This window comes from Cetorhinus maximus, chromosome 2 (genome assembly GCF_964194155.1).
Source record: "Cetorhinus maximus chromosome 2, sCetMax3.hap1.1, whole genome shotgun sequence".
NCBI lineage: Eukaryota > Metazoa > Chordata > Chondrichthyes > Lamniformes > Cetorhinidae > Cetorhinus > Cetorhinus maximus.
In genome coordinates this window covers 63,146,431-63,173,732 of record NC_135880.1, presented here as the reverse complement: position 1 = coordinate 63,173,732, position 27,302 = coordinate 63,146,431, and the positions used below count along the sequence as shown (strand labels likewise).

General features: G+C 43.6%; 1 protein-coding gene across 1 annotated transcript in view; it reads right to left on the bottom strand.

The window, feature by feature from the left end:
* Positions 1-27,302, bottom strand: part of fam81b (family with sequence similarity 81 member B) — a 51,114-nt gene that overhangs the window by 5,076 nt on the left and 18,736 nt on the right. Inside the window, exons 2-6 of the mRNA XM_078557782.1 lie at positions 25,319-25,568; positions 11,644-11,762; positions 9,886-10,015; positions 9,534-9,640; positions 7,587-7,722 (exon numbers count right to left, since the gene is read on the bottom strand). Coding sequence (XP_078413908.1) covers positions 7,587-7,722; positions 9,534-9,640; positions 9,886-10,015; positions 11,644-11,762; positions 25,319-25,568 — 742 coding nt within the window. The remainder of the gene's footprint in view (positions 1-7,586; positions 7,723-9,533; positions 9,641-9,885; positions 10,016-11,643; positions 11,763-25,318; positions 25,569-27,302) is intronic.

Sequence of the window (27,302 nt, the reverse complement as noted above, 5' to 3'; positions counted from 1 at the left end):
TGCCTCCCTGAAGGTTACCAACGTCTGGATCCACACCCTCAGCATTCTTCTCAATGTATTCCTCTTTAGAGTCACTACTGGACTCATCATCTGTGGCCTGTGCAGCTATGTCAAGATCCTCTTCCTCCAGGGTCCCCCCTTCCCAGTGCCAGATTATGGAGAGCGCAGCATGCAACCACTACCAGTGACACCCGCTCTGGGGGATATTGTAGTGCTCCCCTGAATGGTCCAGGCATCGGAAGCACATCTTGAGAAGATACAAGGTCCTCTTTACCACCACCCTTGTGGAGGCATGACTTGTAACGCTTCTCTGCCTCTGTTCTTGGGTGGCGGAGAGGTGTCATAAGCCACCTTTTCAACAGATAACCCTTGTCACCCAGCAGCCATCCATCCAGTCAGGCTGGGGCACTGAAGAACCTCGGCACCTGGAAGTGTCTCAGGATGTAAGCGTTATGGGAGCTGCCAGGGTACCTTGCACAGACTTGTAGAATCTTCATCTTGTGGTCACACACTATCTGCACGTTCATGGAGTGGAATCCCTTCCTGTTGACGAAGGCACGTGGTTGACCTGCTGGCACCTTGATGGCCATGTGTGCAGTCAATTGCACCCTGGACGCGGGGGAGCCCAGCAATCACTACAAAGCCTCTGGCTCGCTCAGCCTGGCTGGCCTTGACTGTGCGGTAAAGAATAAAGGTCAGGACTTGCCTGAACAGAGCTTCTGTCACCAGCTTGACACATCTGGACAGCTGATTGGGGGACTCCACACAGATCCCTCACTGACCCCTGGAAAGAGCTGGAGGCATAGAAGTTGAGGGCCACTGTGACCTTCAGAGTCACTGGCATGGGGTGTCCACCAACACAGTTGGAGCTGATCTCAGTGCCAATCATCTGGCTAACGGAGGTCATGCACCCCCTTGAGAGGCAGAGCCTCCTTTGGCATTGCACCTCAGACATTTTGAGGTAGCTGCATCGCCACTGTAAATCTTGGCAGCAGGACAGCGGCGTCTTCTGAGGCCCCTTCTGTCTTGGACCACCTGCTGGCCCTGCGCCCCTCGTGCCTGCACCTACCCTCCCCCAGACCCTTCCCTTGGAAAGCTGCATAGGGACACATGGCCTCCTCTCCCTTCTAACCCTCTCTTCCTCCTCAGAGGAGGTGTCTCCAGCAGAGACCACAATCCCCTTTATCAGGGTAACGGAATGCTGTCTGATACCTGGAAGGGTCCACGCAGTCGGAGTCCTCTGGGGGCCTGACAGACAGCAATGAGCCCTGAAATGAAGCCACAGATGAAGCTGCCAGGTACCAATAAGCAATCAGCTGCAAACTATCTTCAAAACTCCTCACTACACACACTGGCAATGCTGCTGACCCTTTTAATCCCGCCCTTGGATGAGGTTGGTGCAAATGTCGGCTGGCCGCCTGCCCGTTTTGCCCTTGCGACGAGCAGAAAATTGCATGGCCAAGGAAAAAAGAATCACAGTCAATTGGACTGTAAGGGCCTTAAGTAACTGCTTAATTAATGGCGGGCACGGCTCGGGCACGAGTGCACACCCGCCGAGCGAAATATCGCACGAGTGCGCGATGACCTCAGGACACTCACCCGACGTCATCGTGCACTATTTTACTCACGATCGGGTTGGGCACACGCCAACTGGCAGGACGAAAAATTATGCTCACTGTGTTGGATTCAGCATTGCTTAAAACGTCCCAGCAACATGCTGCCACTGCTGAGAATGCAATGGCACAACAAATAGCCAGAATACCTGATGATGAATTCAGCAGTTGTGGAGGCCCTGACCATCCTAATCAAAACCAGTCTGTTGCGTACAATGTAAGCAATAGTCAACTTGATCCACCAATAACCTAAATCACAAGTCAATCCAGCGATGCAAATACCAGCTCGCACTATTTGCGTACCCAAGAGTTCCGAAAACACCTCTGTTTTTACCAAGGCACCGCCTTCGAACAAGGCTAAGCCTGATACTTCCCAATTTGGAGGGGAAGGTGGAGAACATTCAAGGAAACCAAAAAGTGACTCATGATTTGCATGGTTGCGAGCGACAATTTACTGTAGGAGAAGCAGTATATGTAAAGAATTTCGGTGGAGGACCGAAGTGGTTACTTGGTAAAGTGAGCTCTGTGACCGGACCATTGTCGTACCACATGGAAGTGGAGGGCCAGATCACCTGTAAGCACGTGGATCATTTAAGAAAAAGGGAAATACCCCGACAAAATGATGTTCCGCCTGTAACCATTACTTAGCCAGTGGTTCCTGTTTGCTATGGCGTTTCAAGTGCTCATCTAAATACTTAAATGTTCTGAGGGTTCCTGCCTCTATCACCCCCTCAGGCAGTGTGTTCCAGATTCCAACCACCCTCTGGGTGAAAAAATATTTCCTCAAATCCCCTCTAAACCTTCTGCCTCTTACCTTAAATCTATGCCTCCTGGTTAATGACACCTCTGCTAAGGGGAAAGTTTCTTCCTATCTACTCTACCTATGCCCCTCATAATTTTGTATACCTCTATCAGGTCCCCCCTCAGCTTTCTCTGCTCCAAGGAAAACAACTCTAGCCTATCCAGTCTCTCTTCATAGCTGAAACGCTTCAGCCCAGGCAACATCCTGGTGAACCTCCTCTGCACCCTCTCCAGTGCAATCACATCCTTCCCATAGTGTGGCGATCAGAACTGCATACAGTATTCCAGCTGTGGCCCAACTAGCGTTTTATATAGCTCCAACATAACCTCCCTGCTCTTATATTCTATGCCTCGGCTAATAAAGGCAAGTATCCCATATGCCTTCTTAAGTATCTTATCTACCTGCCCTGCTACCTTCAAGGATCTGTGGACATGTACACCAAGGTCCCTCTGATCCTCTGTGCTTCCTAGGGTCCCACCATTCATTGTGTATTCCCTTGCCATGTTAGTCCTCCCAAAATGCATCACCCCACACTTCTCAGGATTAAATTCCATTTGCCCCTGCTCTGCCCATCTATATTGTCCTGTAATCTAAGGCTTTCCTCCTCACTATTTACGACACCATGTGTTATCTGTGAACTTACTGATTATACCTCCTATATTCAGGTCTAAATCATTAATGTACACTACAAACAGCAAGAATCCCAGCACCAATCCCTGCGGTACACCACTCGTCACAGGCTTCCAATCACAAAAACAACCTTCGACCATCACTCTGTCTCCTGCCACTAAGCCAATTTTGGATCCAATTTGCCAAATCCCATGGGCTCATAGCTTCTTGACTATTCTCCCATGCGGGACCTTGTCAAAAGCCTTACTGAAGCCCATGTAGACTACATCAAATGCACTACCCTCATCTACACAATTAGTCACCTCCTCTAAAAATTCAATCAAATTTGTTAGCTATGATCTCGCCCTGACAAATCCATGCTGATTAATCCCTGCCTCTCCAAGTGAAGATTAATCCTGTCCCTCAAAAATTTTTCCCTCAGTTTCCCTACCACTGATGTTAGACTCACTGGCCTGTAATTACTTGGTTTATCCCTACTACCCTTCTTGAATAATGGTACCACATTCGCTGTCCTCCAGCACCTCTCCTGTGGCCAGAGAAGACTTGAAAATTAGTATCAGAGCCCCTGCAATCTCCCTTGCCTCACATAGCAGCCTGGGATACATCTCACCTGGGCCTGGGGACTTATCCACTTTTAAGCCTGCTAAAACCACTAATACCTCCTCCCTTTTGATGCTAATTTGTTCAAGTATATCATAGTCCCCCTCCCTGACTTCTACACCTACATCATCCTTTTCCATAGTGAGTACAGATGAAAAGTAATCATTTAAAACTTCACCTATGTCCTCCGGCTCCACACACACATTGCCACTTTGGTCCCTAATGGGCCCTACTTTTTTCCTCAATATTTTTTATAAAATGCCTTGGGATTTTCCTTTATCTTGCCCGCCAGTGTTTTCTCATGACCCCTCATCGCTCTCCTAATTACTTTTTTTAAGTAGCCCCCCTACACTTTCTATACTCTTCTAGAGCTTCTGTTGTTTTCAGCCATCCAGCTGCCATAAGCCTCCTTTTTTACCCTTATCCAATCCTCTAAATCCCTTGACATCCAGGGTTCCCTGGATTTATTGGTCCTACCCCTCACCTTTATGGGAACATGTTGGCCCTGAACTCTCACTATTTCCTTTTTGAATGACTCCCACTGGTCTGATGTAGACTTTCCTACAAGCAGCTGCTCCCAGTCCACTTTTGCCAGATCCTGTCTATCATATTGAAACTGGCCTTCCCCCAATTCAGGACATTTATTTCCAGTCCATCTTTGTCTTTTTCCGAAACTACCTTAAATCTTATAGAGTTATAGTCATTATCCCCGAAATGCTCCCCCACTGACACTTGTACCACTTGCCCGGCTTTATTCCCTAAGATTAGTAGTACCACCCCTTCTCTTATAGGACTTTCTATGTGCTGGCTCAAGAAGATCTCCTGGATACACTAAGAATTCCCCCCCTCCTCTAAGCCTTTCACACTAAGACTATCCCAGTTAATACTGGGGAAGCTGAAATCCCCTACTATTATTACCCTATTATTTTTACACTTCTGAGATTTGCCTCCATATCTGCTCCTCTATCTCCCCCCTGACTGTTTGGAGGGCTATTGTACACTCCCAGCAAGTGATTTCCCCCTTATTGTTTTTAAGGTCTACCCATATGGCCTCATTTGAGGAACCTTCTAAGATACCATCTCTCCTTACTGCAGTAATTGACTCCTTGATCAATAGTGCAATGCCACCTCCTCTTTTACATCCCCCTTGTCTGAAGATTCTATACCCTGGAATATTGAGCTGCCAGTCCTGCCCTTCCCTCAACCGTGTCTCTGCGATAGCAACAATATCATATTCCCATGTGTTAATCAACGCCTTCAATTCATCTGCCTTACTTGTAAGATTCCTTGCATTAAAATAGATGCAATCCAGCCTTGCATTATTTCCTTGTGCCTTAACAGGTCTATATTTGCTCTGCCTTCCAGACTTTGTAAATACAAAATGTGTAGAAAAGTTAAAGAGGGAGGAATGTAATAATTATGGTTTTGGGAAATGTTGGACTGTAACCTTTAAGAATAATCCTGTGTTGTAAGATCACATGATCTGTGTAAACCCATGGGATAACAGCACAGGGAATCTCTAGGAGAGAGCTCTTCTTTAGTTATAGAGTTGAATGCACACATGTTGCTGCTCCTGTCTTGTAAATAAAGTTAAATGTGTCCACTAAGAAAAGTTGCCTGGAAGATCAGATCCATAACATCTCCGAAGCCTATGCCTATGTTTCCAAAAACTCTGTTTGAACCTCAGCCACCACTCTGCTACAGCACTGAGATCATCCTGGGCATAGTCACAAATGAAAGCCTTTGATTGTGACAGCTGTGCATTATTCCTTCTTGTCCCCCTTGATCTCTCCAGTGTTTAATGTGGTTGGCCACACCATTATCCTCCATCACCTATCCCTTTGTCCAGCACTGGGATTTCCTCTGCATGATCATGTTTAACCAACTTATTGGAATTTTTTGAAGGAGTAACATGCGTGGTGGATAAATGGGAGCCTGTAGACATACTCTACTTGGATTTCCAGAAGGCATTTGATAAGTGCCACATCAAAGGTTATTACAGAAAATAAAAGTGCATGGTGTAGGGGGTAACATATTAGCATGGATAGAAGATGGTGGTGGCGTAGTGGTATCGTTGTTGAACTAATATTCCAGAGACCAAGAGTAATGCTCTGGGGACCTGGGTTCAAATCCCACGAATTGATCCGATGATGGATCGTGGAATTTGAATTCAATAAAAATCTGGAATTAAACATCAAATGATGACCATGAAACCATTGTTGATTGTTGTAAAAACATATCTGGTTCACTAATGCCCTTTAGGGAAGGAAATCTGCCCTCCTTACCCGGTCTGGCTTACTTGTGACTCCAGACCCACAGCAATGTGGTTGACACTTTTTTGTCCTCTGAGCAAGGGCAATTAGGGATGGTCAATAAATGCTGGCCTAGCCAGCAACACCCACATCCCATGAATGAATTTAAAAAAAAGATTGGCTGGCTGGCAGAAAGCAGAGAGTATGCATAAATGGGTCTTTTTCGGATTGGCAGGATGTGACAAGTGGAGTCCCACAGGGGTCTGTGCTGGGGCCACAACTTTTTACGATTTACGTCAATGACTTAGATGGGGGGAGTGAAGGCATGGTAGCTAAATTTGCAGATGACACAAAGAAAGGTCAGAAAGTATGTTGTGAAGAGGACATAAGGAGGTTGCAGATGGATATAGATAGGTTGAGTGAGTGGGCAATGACCTGGCAAATGGAGTTTAATATGGGAAAACGTGAAGTTGCTCACTTTGGCAGGAAGATTAAAAAAAGCAGAATATTATTTAAATGGAGAACGGCTGCATAATTCTGAAGTGCAGAGGGATCTAGGTGTTCATGAGTCACAAAAAGTTAATATGCAGGTATAGCAAGTAATTAAGAAGGCTAATTATTACAAGGGATTGAACATAAAAGTAAGGACGTTATGCTTCAGTTATACGGGGCAATGGTGAGATCGCAACGCGAATAGTGCGCACAGTTTTGGTCTCCTTATTTAAGGAAGGATGTAAATGCATTGGAGGTGGTTCAGAGGAGGTTTACTAGATTGATACCTGGAATGAGTGGGTTGTCTTATGAGGAAAGGTTGGACAGGCTGGGCTTGTTTCCACTCAAGTTTAGAAGAGTGAGGGGTGATTTGATTGAAGTGTACAAGATCCTGAACAGCCTTGACAAGGTGGACATAAAAAGGATGTCTCCTCTTGTGGGTGAGTCCAGAGCTAGAAGGCACTGTTTTAAAATTAGGGGTTGCCCTTTTAGGACAGAGATGAGGAGAAATTTTTTCTCTCAGAGGGTTGTGCAACTTTGGAGTTCTCTGCCTCAGAAGGCAGTAGAGGCGGGGTCATTGAATATTTTTAAGACAGATGTAGATAGATTCTTGTTAGGTTATCGGGGGTAGATGGAAATATGGAAGTCAAAACACATGAAAATCAGCCATGATCTTATTGAATAGCGGAGCAGGCTCGAGGAGCCGAATGGTCTACTCCTGTTCCTATTTCTTATGCTTATGCTAGTGCAAATACAGCCAATGCAAATCCAGCAGTGGCTTCTTTTCTCACCCCACTCTCAACTCTGGAGACCCCTAGGATCTAGCTTTGGCTACTTCTACTTCCTACGCTTCCATGCTGACCTCCCTCTATCCGCCATAATTTCTAATATGTCCAAAACTCAGCTGACTTTTGCTTTCCTACACTAAGTCCTACTCACTTATGATTCCCTGTCTTCTAACACGTTGAATTTAAAATCTGCATCCTCATCTTGAAATCTCTCTGTGAGATTGCCCCACCTTATCCTTGCAACCTCTAAAGTGCCTTGGGATGTTTTCAATGTTAAAGGTACAAATTTTTGTTCTGTAATTATGGAATGGTTTTGTAACATGTAGATTAGTTACATTTGTCATATGCATTATGTTGTAATTTATCATGTCATTTTTCTACGTGAATTAACATAAAGCAAAGTGCTTACAGTTTTCTCTTGCATAAAATGTAAGAAGTGGTCTACTTTCTGTCCTTGTTTGTTCTCTGTTTTGTCCAATTTGTATTCTGCCCACTTCTGCTGATTTTGTATCTGTGCATGCACCTCAGTCAATGCAGTAGTAATCCTGGAAAATTATGTTTAGTAATTATTTATGTCATGTTAATGAAATTAATATAACATTTTTAAAAATGGTTTGCAATGCTACCAACACAATAACCACAGTTTCAATGAATTAGAAAATAAAGCAGATGAATTAAGGCTCTGTAGTGATTCTTGGAATTCTTACATAGTGTCAATATCCTTGCAACTTGTAAGCATTACAGCAGATTGTACATGGAGAATCATCTCAGCAATATACCATGACTAATTTTAGAGGAAAAGGAAGAGGTCATTTTGGAGTAATGAGAGATACTTTTCATTATATGAGGGTGGGAGAAAATGTTGACAAACCTTGATGGTGTTTCAATTTAATTTTGCTTGTGTTGTATTTTTATATCAAAATTAATTTTCAATATGGTTATATTTTGTTCAGTTTAGCAGTAACCCTTCAGTAAGGAGTCCATGCATGACAAAGATATATTGTCATCTTCCATCTTGTTTGACCAACCTCTGAATTTTTTTTGAAGAGATAACAGAGAAAGTAGACAGGGTAATATAGTACTTCTAATTTATCTAAATTTTCAAAAGGCATTCAGTAAGGTACTACATAATAGAATAATAAATAAGGTTAGAGAATTCTGACTCAGTTGACAAGTAAAATGGATAGCTAGCCGGCTTCAAGACAGAAAGCAGAAGGTAGGAGAAAAGGATATTTATTAAGAGTGGAAAAGGTAGGAAGTGGTGTTCCACAAGGATCAATCCTGGGACCACTGCTGTTCACAATTCACATTAACAATTTAGGTTTTGGAATCAAAAATACCATTTCTAAATTTGCAGATAATACCAAATTGTGGAGGATAATCAATATGGAGGAGAACTGCAACAAATTACAAGTAGGTACTAGCAAACTTGTGGCATGGACAAATAATGGGTAAATAAATTTCAACATAGATAAATGTAAGGTATTATTTTTCCTGCCAAAATGTAAGGAGTTTGCATATTACCTAGAAAATAAGAACCTAAAAGGGGTAAAGGAGCAATGTGATCTGGGAGTGCAAATACACAAATCACTAAAAGCAGTGGCACAGATTAACAAGGCCATAAAACAAAGCAAGCACTTGGGATTATTTCTGTGTAATAGAATTGAAAATTAAAGGAGAGATGTTAAAATTGTATTGAACCTAGGTTAGACCACACCTGGAGTCCTGCAGTTCTAGTTGCCATAATATAGAAACAACAAGGTGCTGCATGGAGAGGGTGCAAATTAGATTTACAAGAATGATACTGGGAATGCGGGAATATGCCAATTAGGAGAGGATGAACAAACTGGCTCTCTTTTCCCTTGAAAAGAGGAAGCTGAGGGAGATCTAATGGAGGTTTTTAAATTATGAAAGGTTTTGATAGAGTGGGGGCAGAAAGGATGTTTCCACTTGCGAGGAAGAGCAAAACTAGAGGCCATCAATGTTAGATTGTTACCAAGAAATCAAATACGGAATTCAGAAGAAACTTCTTCACCCACAAGGAGTGGTTGAAGTGAATAGTATGAATGTATTTTAGGAGAGGCTAGATAAGCATAAGAGGAAAGACAGGAGGATGCTTAACTGAAACATAAATGCTGGCATGTACTAGTTAGACTGAATGGCCTGTTTCTATGCTCTATAACCTATGTAATTCTAAATTAATAGTCCAATTTGGTGTTAATTGTTCCCATCTCATTCCCAAATACCTTGTTACATCTTAAAAAATGCAGATATAATAATTCACCAGAATAAATGTAATAATAAACACTGGAAACCTGGATCAATTTACATTCTACACATTATAAAAAGTTCTTACTTGAAATCTAGATGTTGAAGTTCATGTTGTAGCTCTCCTCTTGTAGTCTTAAAGTTTGTATTGTACTCACATTTAGAGCTATCTACTTTGCTCAGAAGTTGTATCACCTGTTATAAAAATGATTACTCAAATTACAATATTTCTATGCGCTAGCAAAATCAACATTTTGCTGAATATAATTATATTTTTCTTCAGAAACAGTTTTCCACCCTAACAGAATACATCTCTATTTATAAATGACCAAGGAAAGTTTCCTCCCCATTTGATTATAAAGATTTCAACACCACCAACAACTTGCATTTATATCAAGAACTCCATTCACATAATTTAATGGGAAAAATGTTTTACCAGCCTTAATTTCCAATTCTTTCATTTGCACTTCGAGGGAAGACTTAGTAACTTGAACTTCTTTCTTTACTTTTTGAATCTCATTCCTGGTTACACTGACATCCCCAGCAAGCTTGGAGATACTGGCATCACACCTTGTATTGGAAAACAACATTATAAAGCCATCTCGTTAAGTTAATGGACAGAAAATTAGGCAGACTCCCTTATGAATGTCTGATTCTCCCTATCCAGTTTTCCTCCCATACTCTGCACTTGGGTAATTTTATTCTCCCAGGCACAGGCAAACCTGCCCCTTCAATCTTTAAGAGGTTATCTTTCAAATTAGCTGGTCTTGCATTAGAAGACACCTCAATACTACAACATTCAGGAAGACAAAGACAATAAGACAACTGTGAAAAGTAGGAAAACAGAAAGAGAAGGGACTGTGGACTGACCATGAATTGCATCAAGGAAATGATGAGTCAGCTGGTATAAAGGCAATAAAAATAAATAAAGAAAATACTTCTTAGTTGCATGACTTAACACTTAATGGTGTGTGTACCAGAGATGACACAAAGGATTATAGATATAGCACCAGCTGCTGTCTGAGTAACTGAAAGAGATGCAAGGATTCACTTCCCATTAACTCAAAAAAAGCATGAAATTTCAGGAAATTGAACAATTGATAATTCTGGCAGCTTTTGCACAAATAGATCACTTCAGATATTATCAGCTAATTATCCACTCTGAAGAAGAGTCATACAGACTGGAAACGTTAACTCCGTTTCTCTCTCCACAGATGCTGTCAGACCTGCTGCGTTTTTCCAGCATTTTCTGTTTTTATTATCAGCTAATGTTTGGTAAAAACTGAAAATGTAAAACCTCACCAAGCAGAGCCTATTCAGTATCCTCAGTTATTTGAAACTCAACACTGGAACATTTTATGGATATTGTACAGACAATAGTTTTTATTCTTCTGGTGCTCTTAACATTTTCACCCCTTCTTAGTAAGTTTTAACATGGAATTTGTGCAATTTGAAACCTTGTTTGTCAAAAATTGTGCAGCAAATCACAGCTCAGCCTTTGCCTGTAGCATCATAGTTGCAGACAAGTACACTGTCAATTCACATACTGACACACTGACAAGTATACTGTCAATATCTCACATGCAGCCTGACCTGAGTAATAAGTTATGGTACATACTATGAACAAGATTTAATTCAAATCTCCCATATCTTATTTATATCACACTTTAGATAAATTAAAATAAACATTAAATATAACTTCAAATACAAACTCATTGTCGTGTGGATTGGAAAATGGTCCTGGCCACGTTGTTGTCCACAGGATTTTAGCCCCAAGGTGCTTTTATTTCTCATTGTGTCTAATTATCATAAAATGCATGAAGAATATTTCTGAGATAACCCATTGGGGGTGAAATTGGATATGGGCAGGGATACGAAACAGGCGGAATTGTCTTTGCTGTCTGATGCAGCCGACATTCAAATCTGTTGAACTGAATATCAGACAGGCATACAACGATGTTGACAGATGCTATTTCACCTGCTTTGCATTCCCACCCATATCCGATTTCAATCTCTGTATTTGTGCAGGCCAGGAAATGATAAGTTGTCAGGATTCTGACGAGACCTTCAAGGATAGTCTTACAAAATCCTTGCAAAACAAGTGGTATGAATGTGAGATCTTTGCCTCAGGTCAGGTGGAGTGTTTCTGTTTTAACATTTATGTGTTGCCCTGCCATTTTGTGCTGTGTTCCTAGTACCTGGCAACTCTTCCACGGAGGTCCCCTATACCAGCCAATTGCTTGTGGTCCAGGCTCTGAACTGCAAAGCTAGTTCCTGCAGTCACACCATCTCTTGTTCTGATCTGTTCTTCCAGAACCTAGGAGAACATCACATGATTTGTTATAAATGGCTGTGTTTAACATCTTCAAAGGAAATGACTAAATATTGCATTTCTTTTTTTTGAGGGGAAGTTTTTTTTGGAAGGTAAAGAAGGGGTTATGCATGGATTTTCTTTTTTTTGTCATCAAGCATTTCCAGATGAAATAAAAAAAAGTTTAAGTGCATATTGTGTTGCCTCAATGCTGCTTCAGCATGTGTCCACAATGCTGAATAGCCCCTCAGCTGCACCAGTATTACACTGGACCTTTCTAATTCCTAAATAACACTTGATTGTTCTGTGATATAGGCTTACAACCATCAGGAAACAATTTTGGAACTACCCCAGATTAATTTCACATAGAACATTTGGAATCATAGGGAAAGGAGTGCATAATATCAGTTATATTCTGCATTCAAATTCAGATCCAGAAGTGAGAGAATAGTGTGTAAACCCAATACATCAATTGATTAATACTAAGTTTTTGATGTTATTTAAAAATATTCTAGAAGGAGACTTCAAGGGGAAATTGAGCTAGTGGAAGTGGTAGCATAGTGGTAATGTCACTGAGCTAGTAATCCAGAGGCCCAAGCTAATGCATTGGGGACACAGATTCAACTCCCACCATGGCATCTGGTGGAATTTAAATTCAATCAATTAATATATCTGGAATTAATTGCTAGTCCCGATAATGGTGACCATGAAACTACCATGGATTGTCGTTCAGACCCATCTGGTTCACTAATGTCCTTTAAAGAAGGAAATCTGCCATCCTTACCTGGTTTGACCTACATCTGACTCCAGACCCACAGAAATGTGGTTTTAACTGCCTTCTGAAATGGCCTAGCAAGCCACTCAGTTGACCAAACTGCTACAGAAAAGGCAAAAAAGAATGAAACCAGATGGATCACCTGGCATCGACCTAGGCAGCGGAAATGACAAAGTCACACCCTTACTAACAAGTCTTCCTTACTAATAGCTGGGAGTTTCTGCCAAAATTGGGAAGCCTGTCCTACTAACTAGTCAAACAACAGCCTGACGTAGTCATACCCTCAAAATCATACCTTACAGACAATGGCCCAGACACCATCACCATCCCTGAGTATGTCCTGTTGCACTCGCAAGATGGACCATCAGAGGTGGCAGCACAATGGTATACAGTCAGGCTGGAGTTGCCCCAGGAGTCCTCAACATCGACTCTGGACTGGGGCACAGAATGTAGTCTGGGTGGGGGACTTTTATCTCCATCGCCAAGAGTGGCTTGGTAGCACAAGCACTGACCAAGCTGGCCAAGTCCTGAAGGGCATATCTGCTGGACTGGGTCTGCAGCAGGTGGTGAGGGAACCAACAAAAATGAAAAATCTACTCACCAATCTATCTATCACAGATGCACCTGTTAATGACAGTATTGGCAGGAGTGACCACTACACAGTCCATGTGGAGAAGTCATCCCATCTTCACATTAAGGATACTCTCCATTGTGTTGTGTGAAACTACCACCATGCTTTTTCGGTTAGATTTTGAACAGATCTAGCAACTCAAGACTGGGCATCCGTGAGGCATTGTGGGCCATCAGCAACAGCAGAATTATATTCAATCACAATCTATAACCTCATGGCCTGGCATATTCCCCACTCGACTATTACCATCAAGCTGGGGGATCAACTCTGATTCAATAAAGAGTGCAGGAGGGCATGCTAGGAGCAGCACCAGGCATACCTAAAAATGAGGTGTCAATCTGGTGAAGCTACAACACTACTCCAATTTATTGGAGGATTTTAAAGAAGTAACAGATGCTATGGATAAAGGAACTACTGGGTGTCCTGTATTTAGATTTTCAGAAGGCATTTGATAAGGGGCCATTCAAAGATTATTGTGGAAATTAAAAAGCATATTATCTAAATGGTGAGAGATTGCAGAGCTCCGAGATACAGGGGGATCTGGGTGTCCTCATGAATCACAAAAGGTTAGTATGCGGGTACAGCAAGTAATTAGCAAAGCTGATAGATGTTATCATTCATTGTGAGAGGAATTGAATATAAGAGTAGGGAGGTATGCTTCAGTTATACAGGGCATTGGTGAGATGACATCTGGAATACTGTGTAAAATATTAGTCTCCTTTTTTAAGGAAGGATGTAAATGCATTGGAAGCAGTTCAGAGAAGGTTGACTAGACTAATACTTGGAATGGGCAGGTTGTCTTATGAGGAAAGGCTGGATAGGCTCGGCTTCAATCCACTGGAGTTTAGAAGAGTAAGAGGCAACTTGATTGAAACATATAAGATCCTGAGGGGATTTGACAGGGTGGATGTGAAAATGGTGTTTCCTCTTGTGGGAGAATCTAGAACTAGGGGGTCACTGTTTAAAAATAAGGAGCTGCCCATTTAAGACAGAGATGAGAAATGTTTTCTTTAGAGCATTGAGAGTCTTTGGAATTCTCTTCCTGAAAAGGCGATGGAAGCACATTCCAAATCCATGAAAGCCACACCTAGAAGGACAAGGGCTGCAGATCATGGGAACACCACCAGGTGCAAGATCCCCTTCTAAGCCATACACCAGCCCGATTTGTAACTATATCGCTGTTCTTTCACTGTCACTGGGTCAAAATCCTGGAACTCTCTTCCTAACAGCACTGTGGGTGTATCAACAGCACTTGTTGTGGTTTGTTATGAAGCCATGCTTTTTTAAAAAGAAATTACTTTGGGGTATTATCGGTGCAGTCCATGGAGACTGGAAAGACTGAGGGAAACAAGCAAAATTCTGCACAGGGTCAGAGAGCCTAGAGGGTCCCAAAGATCCCACAGGAGGCAATAGAGTCAGGAAAGGTTAAGGAGGCTACAGGAAAGCCAATTGAATTTGAAGAGGCCAGGATATAGCCTGTGAAATTTAAAGAGGCCAAAATAGAGCCACAGGAAAATAAAAGCGCTGTAACATAAGATAGCAGATGAGCGAGCAGCTAATGGGAGGAACGATCTTGTAACAGTCTCTATCATGAAGGACGAAGTATTTGACAAACTAATGGGACTAAAGACAGACAAGTCCCCAGGACCTGATGGTCTGCATCAAGTGTTTTAAAGGAAGTAGCTGCAGAGATAGTGGATGCATTGGTCAAAATATTCCAGAACTCACTGGATTCCAGGAGGATCCCAGCAGATCATAAAACCACTAATGTGACACCCCTGTTCAAGAAGGAAGGGAGACAAAAAGCAGGAAACTATAGGCCAGTCAGCCTAACATCTGTCGTTGGGAAAGAGTCCATTATTAAGGAAGAAATAGCAGGACATTTAGGAAAGCTTAATGCAATCAGAGTCAACATGGTTTTGTGAAAGGGAAATCATGTTTGACAAATTTGCTAGAGGTCTTTGAGGATATAACAAGCAGAGTTGAAAAGGGGGAACCAGCAGACGTAATGTATTTGGATTTCCAGAAGGTATTCGATAAGGTGCCACATAAAAGGTTCTTGCATAAGGCAGGAGCTCATGGTATTGAGGGTAATGTGTTAGCATGGATTGAGGATTGGTTAACACAGAAGATAGAGAGTCAGGATTAATGGGTCTTTTTCAGGTTGGAAAGACATAACTAGTGGAGTGCCATAAGGATCAGTCCTATGGCCTCAATTATTTACTATCTATACTAATGACTTGGAGGAGATAGGCAGAGTGTAATGTATCCAAATTTGCTGACAATACAAAAATAGGTGGGAGGGCATGTTGTGATGAGGACATAAGGAATTTGCAAGAGGATATAGATAGGCTGAGTGAGTGGGCAAAAACTTGGCAGATGGAGTTTAATGTAGGAAAGTGAGGTCATGCATTTTGGTAGGAAGAATCAAAAAGCAGACTATTATTTAAATGGAAAGAGACTCCAAAATAGTGCAGCACAGAGAGATCTGGATGTTCTTGTGCATGAAACACAAAGTTAGTATGCAGGTGCAGCAAGTAATTAAGGCAGCAAATGGAATTTTGGCCTGTATTGCTAGGGGGTTGGAGTTTAAAAATAGGGAAGTCTTGTCACAGCTGTACAGGGTGTTGGTGAGGCCACATCTGGAGTACTGTGTACAACTTTGTTCACCGTAGTTAAGAAAGGATATACTGGCATTGGAGGCAGTTCAAAAGAGATTCACTTGGCTGATTCCTGGGATGAAGGGGTTGACTTATCAAGAACAGCTAAACAGGTTAGGCCTTTATTCATTAGAGTTTAAAAGAAAGAGGGGTGATCTTATTGAAACGTACAAGATTCTGAAGGGCCTTGACAGGGTAGACGTTAAAATGTTTCCACCAGTAGAGGAATCTCGAACTAGGGTTCATAGTTACAGAATAAGGGGACACTCATTTGAAACTGAGGTGCAAAGGAATTTCTTCTCTCAGAGGGTAGTAAATGTCTGGAACTCTTTACCCCAGAGAGTTGTGGAGGCTAGATCACTGAAAGTATTTAAAGAGGTAGATAAATTTTTGAAATATCAGGGAGTTGAGGGCTATGAGGAGCTGGCACAAAAGAGGAGTTTAGGCCTGGGGCAGATCAGCCATGATCTTATTGAATGCTGGGGCAGGCTTGAGGGGTCAATTGGCCTACTCCTGCTCCTATTTCTTATGTTTCTTATGGATGAAGTGCCACAGCAGAGTGTAGCGGAAGCTGGACAGCTGCCTGCAGGCAGTGGTTTCCCAGAGGACATGGGACAGACTGGGGCGAAACCCATTCCCAAGATAAGGGAAAAAGGGAGAGTAATACACCCTAAAACAAACAATACTTGTGGAAGCTACAAAAGAAATACAAGTGAAATCAGTGTGAAATTACCCACTGGAGAATCAAATGGTTGGGTTCTAAATTCAAATATAACTACATCCAGCAATTCAGTTTTAGAACACGCTAAAGGCAAAGTGCAGGATGAACCCAGACGCCTCACAAGGATTCAAGAAAAAGCTATCACCACTGTCACCCCAGAAATAAGATGTATCAGTGTATCTATTAAACAATTAAACCTATGAGTTGCAGAAACAGCAAGAGGTGAAGAAATTTAGAGGCAATGCAGTCAGAGAAATCTGCATTTTAAAACTTGCTCTACAGCAGCCTATGAAATTCAACCCCCTGAAAAACTCAGGTACTGAACTTGAGATTTCACTAAACTCAAAGCTCACTGAAGACTGTGGGCGGAATTATCCGTACCCACTAGCGTTGGGCACGTTTGGTGGCGTTAGCGAACAATATGGTGAGAAGGCCTAAAATCAGTTTCACAACGTTGTGAAACCAGTTTGCGTTTGTCTGCTCAGCATTTCCCGCCATTGGACTTCGGGAACCTCATTGTAATACATCAGCATATCACTATAAGGTTAGCCCGCTGGACTCATCCCTCCAACCCCTGCTAGATTGTCCACCCATGTGTTTCACAACAGTTTATAAAAGGCATGCACTTGGCACTTTGAGGGTAACTTGGAGGTGAGTGCACAGTGATGTTGCAGAGTGCTCATGAGGGTCGCCTGTTGGATTTCAAGGTTGGGGTGACTTTGAGGGCCGGGGGGGGGGGGGGGCGGCGGTGCAAAGGCTGTCCTGCAGTTGAAGGTAGCATACAAGCACATGCGGGTGGGGGGTGGGTAAGGGAAGTGGCCACACATCGGGGACACTTTGTATAAAGTGACCTTTCCTTTGCAGCCGAGAAAGTTCAGGCATAGGCACGATGATATGTTGGAGTCGAGCTTCTAGCTTATCTGCCCACTCAAACAACGTAGAGGCATCAAAGTGCCACCAAGTGCTCCAGAGCTTTTCACCCTTCGGAAACAGCCTGCAAACTAATGAGTATTTTAGTGGACTGCAGAACAATTGGACAACTGGGCACATTGTATAACCTCCTTGCTAAAGCTGGCTATAGAGCAGTTACTGGTGGAGGCGCTCACAGCCCCTTGCAATGTCATCATCCGGGATGCATTAAGGGACCTTCAGACTTAACCAAGACAGGTTCTTAGTATACCCGTGCAAACACACTCATCTCTCTCTTTTATCCTGCAGGAGTACAACATCAGGAACGTGGAGCCTGGTGAACTAGCTGTATGCCTCGCGGTGTACAGAGAGCGAAGTCAATGGAGAAGAGAGCGACTGAGGTGACTAGCTACACATAGGGAGAAGCAGCACCCTCTGGAAGAAGGGGCAGATGGGGCTCCTGCATATGCCACCAAAGAGCCACAGCGAGCTGTTGCTGATCGGTGCCTAGACAGACCCAGGGTCTATAAATGCTGCCTTCCATTCCTGCAGATGACCAAGAACCAGTGTCGATGAAGACTGCGCATGCCTAGGGAACTGGTCAGTCACACCTGCCAGTTACTGCAGGATTTGGGGCCACGTGGACATGGAGGGCATCCACTACCAGTGGCTGTGAAAGTGACAGCGGTGCTCAATTTCTACGCCATTCACTTCTTTCAGGGCTCCATAGGTGAGCTCTGTGGGATATCACAAGCCTCCACCCAAAATTGCATCCATGAGGTCACAGATGCCACCATCGTGAAGGCACACAACTTTGTGCATTTCATCCAGGACCAGGAGAGCCAGGTTGCAAGAGCGATGGGATTTGCCCAGATATCGAGTTTCCCACAGATGCAGGGTGTGATCGACTGCACTCTTGTGGTGCTCAGATCTCCGTTGCAACAAGTGGTCAACTATGTCAACCACAAGAGATTTCATTAGCTGAATGTGCAGCTGGTGTGCAACCACCACAAATGCATCCTGCAGGTCTGCGCACGGTTTCCAGGGAGTGTGCACGACTCCTATATTCTCAGTCGGTCACAGATCCCCGACATCCTCCAGGGCCCACAGAGGTTGCAAGGATGGTTCCTCGGGTACAAGAGCTACCCGCAGAGGACATGACTAATGATGCCCATGCAGCAGCCTCAGACTGCAGCAGATCGAAGGTATAAAGAGGATCATGCTGCAACTCATTGCTTGGTGGAGCAAAACATCAGGATGCTTCAAATGAGGTTCCGGTGCCTAGACCGGTCTGGCGGAGCCCTGCAATGTAGGCCACAGAGGGTGTCACACATCGCCGTCACCTGCTGTGCCCTTTACAACCTGGCACTGCAACAGGGAGAGGAGCTAGCTGAGGAGGAGATGCAGGAGCTTGAGGTCTCCGATGAGGAGGAGGATGTCAACGGTCATGAGAGCATGGAGGTCCTCGAAGGCAACAATGATGTCGATGAGGCCCTCACACTGTCTAGACAAGGCAGGCTCGCTCGGGAAGCCCTCATAACTGCTAGATTTGTGGAAAATGATGACGACATGCAGTGAGGAGACACCATAAGATCCTTACATTGGATCTATGAATATTTGACTCCAGTCTGGCATATGGCAGCGCAAACACCCTCTATGAGAATGCTCCTGTCATGGAGACACATTGGAGGCCTTAATAGTTGCTTGATTGCAGGAGGATGATGACGAGATGCAGTGAGATCACTCCATAAATCTTCACATAGCCTCCGAGAATGTTTGACTCCTGTCTGTCCAAGGGCAGCTCACTCGTGCTCTGTGATCAGGGTCATATCATGGAGATACAGCCATAAAACTTTAAAAGTATCTGATCCTTTGTCCGCCTTCAGTACCTGACCTCTTCAGCAGTACAGCGTCACTGGTCAAAAATGCTGAAGAGATGGAGGCCAGCCCCACCTTAAAGGTGCTGAGAGCACACAGAGGGAATGACGGTTTTCTGTAATAGCTGCCCACAATATTCTGGCAGCAATGATAGCACCATCGAGGTGCAGGCATCAGTAATATGTCCAGGGAGCATGATGCTGAACCATCACTTTGGTCTGATGGCTGCACAAAGCACAAGCAAGAGGCCCTGGACTGAGACACCTGCCTTTATCTTGCGTAGAAAGGTTTCACATCTGAGTGACATGAAGACTGCTCATCACCACAAGGAGTCATAGGCAGGGAGACATTGTTGAGAATTTATTGACTATAGTAAACATTATGTACATTATGTGCCCAGGCTGTGAAATTACATTTTCTTAACCTTCCTAACCCTGCCACTATGTCTTGGTGCTCCCCGGACATCCACAGTGGAGGTGGAGGCAGCCTACTGACTGCGGTGATGACCTTAACGGGCTTTCTCTGGAGGGCCGAGACCTGGAGGGCCCCAGCCTGCTTTCGGGGTCCTGCTGTGTGGCAGCTGCACCCTCCTAGACTTGTGGAGCTGGAGCTGCTGGGGTCACAGGAAGTGGGGATCTGGATAGGCTGGACACTCCCAGAGTCACCTGGGTGGATGGCCCCAGGGTGTGCACCTGCTGATCCTCCTCCCAAGAGCCCCTGGCCGCACCCCTCTCGCATACACACTGTTTGAGGTCAACTATGGTGTCAGCGATGGAGTTCAGCCCGCGCAAAAGTGCAGGAACAATGTCCTGGACCAAGGTCTCCATAGCAGCCACCATCCTACCAGTGTGGACCTCGGTGCGTTGTCATGCTGGCACTAACACCTCAGACTGAAGATGGACGGACGCCTCCATCGTGCCTTGCAATCTGAGGAGTGCAGCAGACATCCCTTCCTGATGTTCCTGAGCTTGCCTTTGCAGCTCCAGCAACTGTGACATGACCGAGTCTAGAGGCTCGTCATCTGACTCAGACTCAGCAAATGTCTGGCCTCCAGCAGTCCTCCGATTGTCGGACACCTGGGAAGTCCCTGCCGCCGCCTACTGTGGATCAGACAGTGCGATGTGCTCACCAGATTGTGATCCCGAAGCTACTCTAAAGCTAGGTCCCACCGAGGAATGTCTCTCTGCGCTGGTGTAGGGTGTGGGTGAGCACTGTGACGGGACTTCAAGGAGGCTGCCTTCAGATTCCTCTTCAGAGGTTTCCTTGGAGCTTGATTGGAGGCCCTGGGTCATGGACTCCGTCGGCTGTTTCCTAGATGTGCCTGTGAAAGCAAGGAGAGATAATTAGTGCATGGAGGTGGCCTGTGAAACAGGACACATCACTCACAGCATGGTTGTCTGATGGTTATTGCACTGCTGGATCCTCATTTGCTTGAGCACCACCGACCCCACCGTCAGCACAGGACCGGTCCAGATCCTCACCGGCCAGCTGGATGGCTCTATTTTCAAAGTCCGTGAGGACATTGATTTCAGGCATCCCTCTGCCTGTATGCGACCTCTCCCTCTTGTTGTGTGCCAGCTTGTCCTGCATAAATAGAGATGGAGAGATTGTAAGCAGGAAGCCTGCCAGACCAGGTGATAAGTATGCCTGGCATGTCTGGGTGGTGAGTGGTCCCATGGACAGGATGAGGACAATGACGGTGAGTGTGAGAGAGTGAATGGTGATATCCCTTGAACCGGCAGTGAGTGAGGGCCCTGAGGATGTGTGACGGGTTTGAGAGTTGTGTGTGATGATAAGAGTGACTTACCCTGGCAGAACGGAGATCATTCGTCCTCTTGCAGCACTGGGCGACTGTCCTCTTTTGCAGGGCATTGGCGCTGACCACCGCTGCCACCACCTCCCAAGATGGATTTGTGATGTCACTGCCCATCCTGTGGCCAGAGAGGAGGCAGAGGACATCACGGCGAGCCTCCAGTGTGCAAAAGGCACTCGAGGGACAGGTCATTGAACCTGGGGGCTGCAGTCTTTTTGCCTTTCAGGGCTATGTCTTCTTTGCAGCAATTGTGGGCTGGAAGCACCGAGATACGTGCGCGCGGATGGACTTTAAACATGGCGCCCGGCGTGATGATGCAGTGAGGTGATGGTGTGGCGAGCAAATGACAGCCCACCCGCCATAGAAACTGTGTGCTTCCCAGGAATGCATAATTGACATGGCGGGTTTGGGACTATACAGCGTGAAAAGCCAGCATTGTGGCCAACGGAAAAACATCCTTTTTCCCACATTACCGCACTTAGTGCAAATCCAGGATGATTCCGCCCTGCATGTCTATTGGCATAAAAACACCCAGAGCACTGCCACCAGATATTAGTGAAAATCCAAACACACTAGACGATACTTAACAGGGACTTAGAAGGAAAACAAGGCCGCAAGGCATCAGGTTACCAAAACATCATCCTTAAGCCAGACGCCAACATCAAAAGAGATTTAATCGTAATTGTGCTTCATCCAAAGAGGGTGATGAGAAATTTGGAACTTGAAGCATTACTGTGGCAGTGTAAGATTGATAAGTGAATGTTTGAAGATGAATGTCTTGTTTATTCCATCTTTTGGAACAGCATTGTAATGAAATGCCAGTAAAGCAGCATTTCATTCCATACGGCGGGGAGGTGTTACGAGGCCATGCTTAATAAAAAAAGAGTTTATGAATTTACAGGCTGGAAACCATTAGATTTTAAAAAGACTGAAGCCACATTGCAGTGACTTGAAATGGCAGCTTCTAAGATGGCTGAAAATTTGCATCACTGTACACAATAAAATCAAAATCCATTAAGTGGAGCCAACCTCTCTGGTAAACCCCAAGAGAGACAATTATCTTGAAGGAGTACGACTAGGATCATCTCCTAACCCATCACAGAACATCCCGACAATCACCTGGGTGGGGAACACGCATTAGAAGTAATCACCTCAGGCAATGAACTCTGGCCAAGAAAGGAATCCACCCTCGCCATTATCTAATCAAATCGAAACCATCCACCGGGAATATGCCATCCATGACCATATTTGATTTAGTGGTCAGTTGGAGAGAGAGAGGATCATGTGACAAGCCAGCTAACTATTTTTGTGTTTAAGGAACTATTTTCTCCAGACCATATATAGAAGCAGAAAAGAGACTGAAATGGCAAGACCCCTGTGTGGGCCTTGTTCACTCTTTCCACCCATTTTGCAAGCTTGAACCCTATCTGCTGTTTGACTATCCATGTGCCATAGACAGACATTTTAAAATGAACTCAACCCAGCAGCTGTGGTCTCTGGACGAACAGATAAATTGCCTATTTACATTTTTAAACCACCTCAACAATGAAACCAGCAGGACCACCGAGCCCAGCTTGCATCCAACCCAAGTCATCAACCTATGAGAGCTGTATCATTTTAATCTTTATTGGGCTTTAAAGTATCACTTAATTTATCATCCTACTCTAACTCATTGGTGTATGTATGTGAACTTTGAGTATGTGATGCATGTGAAAGTTGGAGCATTTTTATTATTTTTCTTACACTGGGTTAAGTACAATAAATACAACCCACTTTTCTTTTTGAAAGACTTAAGGAAACCTGTCTGTGCCTCTTAGTCACAACACGTAAACAGTTAAGCACTTTTTAAAAAGTACTGCAGTCAAACAAAGTCGGGAAAGAGGGGAGCCATTCAACCTCTTGTCACACAATAGAAATAGCTTAAGTAAGTTATATTTGTATGTGTTAGGAAAGAGTTTTAGCTTTAATGTTTAAGTTTGATTTATGTTTCTGTATGTGTGTGTTAAGGAAAAATTAAGTTTTAGTTTCACTTTAAAAGATATCTGTATTTTAATGAAGATTTTGTGACCCTTGATGGGGAGTTAAAACAAACAAGGTAGAAAAAAAAACTGTGCCGTTGCCTAGCAACTGAGGTCCAGAGAGTGGGACCCACAGAGACAGAGAAAACTAGAAAAGCAGTTTCAGTTCAGTTTTAGTTCAGTTGAAGCCAGGATTCCAGGGGGACAGAAAGCAAGTCCCAAACTAAAGTTGAAGCCAGTTGCCAAGAGAAGTTGGACACAGGAGAAGGAACTGCAGAAGCAGTTCCAGAAACTATGCTAGAAAGTCTCCAAATACAGGGGAGTGGAAGAGGGAAGATCCAAGAGGACAGTTAAGTCAAAGGACAAGGACAGGAATCTGGAAAAGGTCCTGTTCTGTGGAAGTGAAAATAAGCAGAGGGGACAGCTCCAAGCTTAAAGATAAGAAAGCTGCAGGGCGCAGATTTAAAGCAATATAGGCTTGCAAGGCATCAGAAGATCCAAGGAGACAGCTGAAGGTCTGTAACTCTTTACTATGGCCATGTGAAATAGTGGTGTTCTCTTGGCACAGCTGAGCATTTGAGAGAGAGTGCACAGAAGGAAGTTTGAATGCACGTGGCAATCCAGGGTAGAGGAATATTGGAAGGAGAGTTCAAAACCCTGGAGGTGGACCCTTGTGGAAGGCATCTGAGAGAAAATGTTGTTTTGGGAGAAGATTCCAGAGAGAGTTCTTCGAGAGTGGAGATTGGGAACCCTCATGTAAAAGACAGAGTTCAGTGAGACCGGTTGGCTCACAGTATAACAAACATCTTGGGGGAGTTGACAAGGGATCCATAGCATCTGTTTCAGGTGGCATCTGTCACTTTGTTTAAGAGCATGGTGGGTCTGAGCACAGGTCGCCTATTGGTTTACATGGATGGTGTACTTATTGTGAACATTAAAGTATAAGATAGCTTTTGTAACTTGTGTTTTTCTTACAAATCTTTATATATCTGTAAAGGTATAGTTGTGGGTGAAGGAGTATTGTAACATGGTTCACCTTTTCTTGTTTAATAAAAGTTTTATTCTTTTGTTAAAAGTTCATCAGCTGACTCCTGTGACTCTATTTAGTAGCCACTCTCCACGTATCTAAACAAGTAAAAGTTAGGATCTCTCAAGCCGGGTTCCACCCCGAGATCTGGCTTGTCCAGTACTAACATCAGTTAGGATCATAACACTCTTGTCACCTGATCGTAACAGGTTCAAGAAGGCAACTCACCACCACCTTCTGAAGGACAATTAGGGATGGGTAACAAATTCTAGCCTAGCCAGCAACACCCACATCCCATGAAAGGATACATTTTTAAAAAACACCTCCTTAAAGGATGGAGGAAAAAAATCAGATGTACCATACCTCGAATGGTTTCAGAAAAGACGAAAGAGTTGGTTTTAACTCATGCCACCCAGCAGCAGTGGCATAGTGTGCTTCAAACTTTAGTTTTCATGCATAAAGAGGGACTTGATAAAAGAATAGTTAATCAATTCAGCACTTTCATTAGGCCTTAATTGTTTATGGAGGTTTTTATGTTCCAGTGTGTGCTAATATATCTATGGCAATTTTGACAACTTGAGGAAAAATTAGTGTATTCAATGTAACTCGCGTGAAAAAAATGAATTAAACCATACAAAGGAAAAGAAAATCTGTTTACCTTTACCAAGGTATTGTTCTATAACAAATCAGCAGCCAATTATGCACTGTCCTCAATTTTCTTTTCATAATGGGATTGTCAGTTCACTATGATCCATCTTTTCTCTCCCAGTGAAAAAAATTAAAATTACCCAGATCAATTTTAATATATACCAGATTAATACTGATTATATCACTGGGAACAATTTGCTTGAGGAACTTACTGATGCTGTGAGGAAGCTGATGTGATTCACTGTAAAACACTGCATATCAGTCTGTAGGTGGCAGACTTGTGGCAGTTAAGTAGATTGAACATATGTGGTACTGAGTGAAATATGTGGTACTGAGTGAAATGGATCTCAGTCGGAGTTCTCTTGTTTTTTTTCTGACTCAAAAACCACACTTGAGGCAGCCTCACTCGTACAACTTCCATATGATATTAAGAACAGCAATCTCCCTGCTCATTGTATTTAGCAAAACAAAACAAAAATTACCTCTATGTCAGTACTTAGTTGTTTGAGAATGCTAGTTATAACTTGTATGTGGTTTTCCAGCAGCTGTGGGGATACTTTCTCTACTGGGTAGTTGCCTTGGTTTCCTCTCAAGTGGGTAATGATATCTTCTTTTATCTGAAAAGCCTGCTCCAGAAGTATTGCAGTAGTCCTTTCCTGGTTAGTTATCCGTTCATCCATGATCTGTAAGTGGCTCCTTGGTACCACAGGAACTTGAAGAAAGGTGTGCTTTCTAGGTAACCAAAACAAAAAGAAATAAATTGAACATAGGAAGTTTAGACTATTTAGCCCTTTGAACCTCTTCTGCCATTCAATAAGATCATGGCTCATCTGTGACCCAACACCAATATACCCACCTTTGTCCCATATCCCTCAATACCCTTGGCTAGCAAAAATCTATCAGCCACAATAACTTCTATTTACATAGTACCTTTAAGGTAATGAAACATCCCAAGGTGCTTCACAGGAGCATTATAAAACAAAAAGTGTGACACCGAGCCACAAAAGGAGATATTAGGTCAGATGACCAAAAGCTCAGTCATGGAGGTAGGTTTTAAGAAGTGTCTTAAAGGAAGAAAACAAGGTAGAGAGGCGGAGGGATGTAGAGAGGAAATTCCAGAGCTTGGGGCCTAAGCAACTGAAAGCTGGCCTACCAATGGTGGAACCATTATGATTGGGAATACACAAGAGGCCAGAATTAGAGGAGTGCGATATCTCGGCGGGTTGAGAGGTTGGAGGAGATCAGGGAGATAGGGAGGGGCAAGGGCATGATAGGATTTGAAAACAAGGATGAGAATTTTAAAATCAAGACATTGTTTGACCAGGAGCCAATGGAGCTCAGTGGATACAAGGGTGATAGCTGAACGGGACTTACTGCAAATCGAGACACAGGCAGCAGTATTTTGGATGACCTCAAGAGGGTGCAACGTCAGAGACAAGCCAGGAGTGTGTTGGAATAGTCCAGTCTAGAGGTAACAAAGGCATGAATGAGTGTTTCAACAGCAGATGAGCTGAGATAGGGGCCAAGTCGACAATATTATGGAGGTGGGAAAAGGTGGTCTTAGAGATGGCATGAATATGAGGTCAGAAGCTCATCTCATGATCAAGTGAGACACAAGGTTACAAACAGACTGGCTTAATCCCAGACTGCTGCCAGGGAGAGGGATGGGGTCATTAGTTAGGAAACGGAATTTGGAGGCCAAAACCAATGGTTTCAATCTTCCCAATATTCAATTGGAGGAAATCTCTGCTCATCCAGTATTGGATGTCAGATAAGTAGTCTGACAATTTGGCAACAGTGGAGGAGCCAAGAGAGTTGGCAGTGAGGCACAACTGGACATCTTCAGTGTAGATATGAAAACTAATGCCATGCCATCAGATGATGTTTCCAAGGGGGAGCATGTAAATGAAAAATAGGAGGCCAAGGATTGATCCAGGGGGATCACCAGAGGTAACAATGCAGCAGCAGGAAGAGAAGCCATTGCAAGTGATTCTCTGGCTATAATTAGATAAATAAGAATGGAACCTTGAGAGAGCAGTCCCACATAGCTGGAAAACAGCGGAGAGGCATTGGAAGAGGATTAAGTGGCCAAGCATGCCCAAGCTGCAGTCAGGTCGAGAAGGACAACATGGGATAGTTTACCTTTGTCACAGTCTGTCATGAAGCTATTAATGTATATATTATTGGAAAAGATTTTTCTTTTAAAATAGAGGTTTAGTCTGTGGGTGTGTCTTAATTGGTTTAAAGCCAGCTAGCCTGGGTGCTTTGCTGTGTATTAGTTTTGATATGTAATAGAGATAGCGTGCATTTGCATTTTTTGAATAGAGCATTCAAGAAGTAGGGTGAAAACAGACACTATCTAGCAGCTACCAAGCAATATGTTTATATTACTAATAAAATTGGTACTATGAAAGGGGTTTTACTGTTAGAGAGTTTAGTTCAGAGGTTGTTGACACAATGAGAATT